Raw genomic sequence first — 4,988 nt, 5'->3', positions numbered from 1 at the left:
GCCAAGGTGATATGTCTCCGACCGAATATCTAGGATGAGCGCAACTTCTTGTCGAGGACCTCGCCCTCACCGGACGTCCGATGTCCCTTGAAGAATAGAAATTGTATGTCTTCAGGGGACTGTGGCCGGAATTTTGGGCAATGGCAACAACTCTGGCAGTGTTAGGAAACCCTGTATCCATTCCTCAATTGTTTGATTACCTGCAAGCACAATAGTTCATCCATTCCGATGATTTCTCATCGGGATTGGTGGCCGAAAACCCTATGACAATGGTGGCTAGTAGGGGACACCGACAGAATGGAGACGGCAGCTCAGGGGACTGGCAGAACCGCGGAGGTGGTCGCGGTAACCAGTGGCAATCGCGGGGGCGTGATGGACAAGGGTGTGGACGCGGTGGCTTTCCCCGGTGTCAGATTTGCCGGTCACACGGTCACATAGCCGTGTACTATTTCTGGCAATACTCTGACCAGCCGCCGGCACAGGCGAACCTGGCAGTTAACGGCGATGGTGGTGCAGCGCCGGATGTCGTGTCGTGGTATCCAGACACCGGAGCCTCCTCCCATGCGACTTCAGATCCGGCGATGATGGCTCACTCTGAGGACTACACCGACAATGATGTCCTCCGGGTTAGAAACGACACATGTTTGGGTATTTCTGATATTGGGTGTGCTACTCTCCCATCAGTTTCTAAATCTTTAAATCTGTCAAATATTCTGCATGTTCCTGATCTTTCAGTTTCATTATTATCTGTTAACCGGTTTACCACTGATAATAATGTATTTTTTGAATTTCACCCCACATATTTTGTTGTGAAGGACTACATCACCAAAACAGTGCTTCTTAGGGGTCCAAGTTCGGGTGGCCTGTACTCATTATCTATTCCATGGTCACACCTAGCATTTCTGTTCGCTCGGGCTTCCTCCGCAGTTTGGCATCGTCGCTTAGGCCACCCGCATGCTCGTGTCCTCCAATCGTGTCTAGTTGTTCCACAGAAATCAGGTCCACCGGGTCTCTGTTCGACCTATCAATTGGGCAAATCCAGCTGTTTTCCATCAGACAGAATAAATTCTACTAGTTTCGCTATTTTAGATCTAGTGTACTCGGATATTTAGGGTCCAGCACCAGTTATTTCTGTCGAAGGTTTTCGATATTTTGTTTTGCTCGTAGATGACCATAGTCGTTTCTGTTGGTTTTATCCTCTCCGTGTAAAAACTGATATATATATATATATATATATATATATATATATATATATATATATATATATATATATATATATATATATATATATATATATATATATAAAGTGTTTGATATTTTTAGGGCCATGGTAGAACGGTTGTTTTCACGTTCTATCAAGGCCATCCAGTCTGATTTAGGGGGTGAATACCGCCATCTGCAAACCTTATTTAAAAATCTGGGAATTGTGCACAGGCAATCCTGTGCCTACACACACGAGCAAAATGATCGCGTAGAGCGCCGACATCGACACATTGTTGAGACCGGTTTAGCTCTTTTGGCTAAAGGCGCGGTCCCATTAAAATACTGGGACTCCGCATTTGAAACAACCACATACTTCATAAATTGCCTACCATTCTCAGTCCTACAATTTCACACACCATATTACAGGCTTTATAAAACACCTCCTACATACACGTTCCTCCGAGTCTTTGGGTGTCTGTGTTACCCATACCTATGTCCCTACAACCGTCACAAAATCGAGTATCGGTCTGCCCCATGTGTCTTCTTAGGTTACCCTACGTCATTTAAGGGGTATCGTTGCTTAAACCTTAATATTGGAAAAACTTTTATCTGTCGCCATGTGCGGTTTGACGAATCTGCCTTTCCCTTTTCTACAGCAACTAATGTACATGGGTCCGTATTCAATTATCCGACTCCAATATACCATGGGGCTCAAGCCCAGTGGTACCGTCCGTAGTCCCCTCATCAAGCCCATCGGCCACTCAGTTAGCCATATATAGAGGGGGTTGCACCGTTCAATCATTATTGTGTGGACCATATTTTGCCTACTATAAAATAAGAGTTAATACCATCTGAGGTCCCCCGAGTATAGTGGTTTTGCCATGTTTAGTCCTAAACTTTCAAATTGATCATATATGGTCCTTCGACTTTCAAACTTAACCATTCGTGGTCCAAGTTAACCACACATGGTCCTTCAACTATTAAATTTTAACCATCTATGGTCCTTTCATGAGGACCACTACTGGTTAAATTTTGAAACTTGAAGGACCATGGGTGGTTAACTTGGACCACGAATGGTCAAATTTGAAAGTCGAAGGATCACAAATGGTCAATTTGAAAGTTTAGGACTAAACGTGGCAAAACCACTATACTCGGAGGACCTCAGGTGGTATTAACTCTATAAAATAATGTATATTGTATACAGGGGATATACATTATTTTTGTTCTGAGTGTACATTATATTGTATAATGTACATTCAGTACAAAAATAATGTACATTTAATATGTTAAAAATGTACTTTTGTTATGATCCACATAACATTGTGTGGACCATGGTCCATACAATAATTTGCCTGCACCGTTGGCTATTCAAGGTGCCCGTGCACCTAGGAAACGTGGGTTTAGTGAACCACAGCAGCGGGCCCATGTGATGCGACTACGCCATATGACGCAAGGCACTAGTGAACAATTCCATGCACTCACCACAACAACTAATAATGCAGACCCCACCTGCTACACTCAGGCAGTTGGTCACTCACAGTGGCATGATGCCATGAACCAAGAATTCAATGCCTTACTACATAACAAAACCTGGGAGCTTGTGCCTACTAAACCAGGCATGAATATCATTGGGTGTAAATGAGTGTACCGCACCAAACGGAAGGCAGACGGAACCATAGAGCGCTATAAGGCACGCCTAGTAGCCAAGGGATTCAACCATGTAGCCGGTGAAGATTTCTTTGACACTTATAGTCCCATAATGCAGCTGATGCGGCCCAACATAATGAAGATCCATTAAGAGTACCAATTGGGCTAATCACAAAGCGCAAGTCCAAACAATTTCGGCAACTCTTCATTGGTGATGTTCAAAGATGGTGGAAATCCAAGTCAAGTCCATTTGCAAAAGATGAAGAAGAACTCAAGGCTTTTTATAATTGTTTAAGTGCTAATTTTGGAGATTAAATTAGGCCCAAATCAGCCTAATTATTTTTGGCCATCATTATTTTAAATTGTTTGGAATTAAAGAGAAAACACTAATTTGTATTTAGAAAGGATTCCTTAAATCCATGGTTGCAGTAGGCGCTAGGCGCTAGTCAGGCGCCCGGGCAGCGCCTAGCGCCTAGGCGGTCTAGGCGGAATCTAGGCGGGCACCAAAAAAATTTTAAAAAATAATGACAGACTTGTAGTTTGACAATTTTAATGAGACTGTTTTCAACATTCAATCAATTAACACATCCAAATAAATGAAATAACAATAATTTATAAGTCATAACATCATAATAATATTAAAATCAATAATTAATGAAAGACAACATGGGACGAAATTGGTCAAAATCAAATGAAATTGGTCAAAATCGGACGAAATTGGTCAAAATCGGACGAAATCGGTCAAAATCGGACGAAATCGATTGACTCGGCCGAGTTGACCGACTCGGTCGAGTTGGCCGATTTTGACCGAGTTCGGCCGAGTTGGCCGCCTAGGCGGCCGACCGAGTAATGACCGACTATAATCAAAAGCGGCACGGCATGGCGCCGCCTAGCGCCGAGGAGGCCGAGTTTTACAACACTGCTTAAATCTCATTCTAAATAGGACTATATTTACTTGCTTTCTAAATTAGGTTTAGGACTCTTTTTCCCATTGTATTTAGGATTACAATGCTGCCCTATAACCTATAAATAGGGCACATCCATATCAGTTTTGAGAGGCTTTCATTCAATAAAATCTTAAGTTTTTCTTTACACTTGTGTAAGAAACCTTATGGCTAATTGTGACCTCAATTAGTGGCTAGTCGTGGACTCGACTAGCAAATTGATTCGTGGACTCGAATCAATCTTCCTTTCTTCAACCTTAGATTTAGGTTCGTGGACTCGTTCTTGAATCGAAGGAAACTAGATTCGACTCTAGTTGATTGAAGATTGCATCATCGAGGTACTTGAAGCTACAATGGGATTCTTCCAAGTCTTCGAGGATTTGGGACTAAGGGTTTCTCGTGAGGTCTAAGGTATTTCGATCCATCCCTATCCTTGCATTGAGAGTAATCTTGGGACAATACTCCATCTTCTTTGAACCTTGGACTAGGTTCATATCAGAAGCATTCGACAATCCTACACAGTACCGCCGCTTGGCGGGTGCCTTTCAGTACCTTACTATCACGCGCCCTGATCTTGCTTTTGCGGTTAACCGGCAAATGCCAGTTTATGCATACTCTGACAGTTGAGCATTGGGGTCTCCTAAAATGTGTCTTACGGTATATTAAAAGCACGTTGGACTATGGTCTTCGTCTCTCTTCCTCACGGTCATCAGACATTCATGCCCTTTTAGATTCCGATTGGGCTGGGTGTCCAGTTGATCGCAAGTTACCAGCGGGTATGCGGTGTTTCTTGGTTCCAACTTGGTTTTGTGGGTTTCTCACAAGCAGCGCTCCATTTCCCGATCCTCGACTGAGGCAGAATACAAAGGGTTAGGAGATGTATCAACTGAAGTTACATGGATTGTGTCACTGTTACGTGAACTGGGTCTTGATTCTGGTAAACTAGCAACACTCTGGTGTGATAATCTTGGGGCCACTTACCTATGCGCCAATCCTGTGTTTCACGCTCGTACCAAGCATGTTGAGATCGATTTCCATTTTGTCCGTGACAAGGTGGCTTTCAGAGACTTCTTAGTGAATTTTGTGTCTACGAAGGATCAGCTGGCCGACATCTTTACGGAGCCTCTTCCAGCACAGCGCTTTGGAGCGCTACGTGACAAGCTCAATGTTGTCTCCCTCCAACCTTCAGCTTGA

The 4,988-nt window shown here is 43.4% G+C and overlaps 1 protein-coding gene across 1 annotated transcript; it reads left to right on the top strand.

Annotated features, from left to right (window-relative positions):
* Positions 1-269: 269 nt before the first annotated feature.
* On the top strand, positions 270-4,988 carry LOC109158032. Its single transcript, XM_019305852.1, has 2 exons — positions 270-776; positions 4,623-4,988. Exons 1-2 carry the CDS (start codon positions 270-272, stop codon positions 4,986-4,988), a joined length of 873 nt encoding a protein of 290 aa, XP_019161397.1.

The sequence above is a fragment of the Ipomoea nil genome, unplaced genomic scaffold (genome assembly GCF_001879475.1).
Source record: "Ipomoea nil cultivar Tokyo-kokei standard unplaced genomic scaffold, Asagao_1.1 scaffold2805, whole genome shotgun sequence".
Classification (NCBI taxonomy): Eukaryota; Viridiplantae; Streptophyta; class Magnoliopsida; order Solanales; family Convolvulaceae; genus Ipomoea; species Ipomoea nil.
Note: the sequence above shows the minus strand (reverse complement) of the source record. Positions and strands in the feature narration are given on the sequence as shown.

Coding starts and splice junctions, on each gene's coding strand:
- LOC109158032 (XM_019305852.1), top strand. CDS start 270: ATGGTGGCTAGTAGGGGACACCGACAGAATGGAGACGGCAGCTCAGGG. Junction 777..4,622: donor GGTTTACCACTGATAATAAT/GTATTTTTTGAA, acceptor TCTCACAAGCAG/CGCTCCATTTCCCGATCCTC.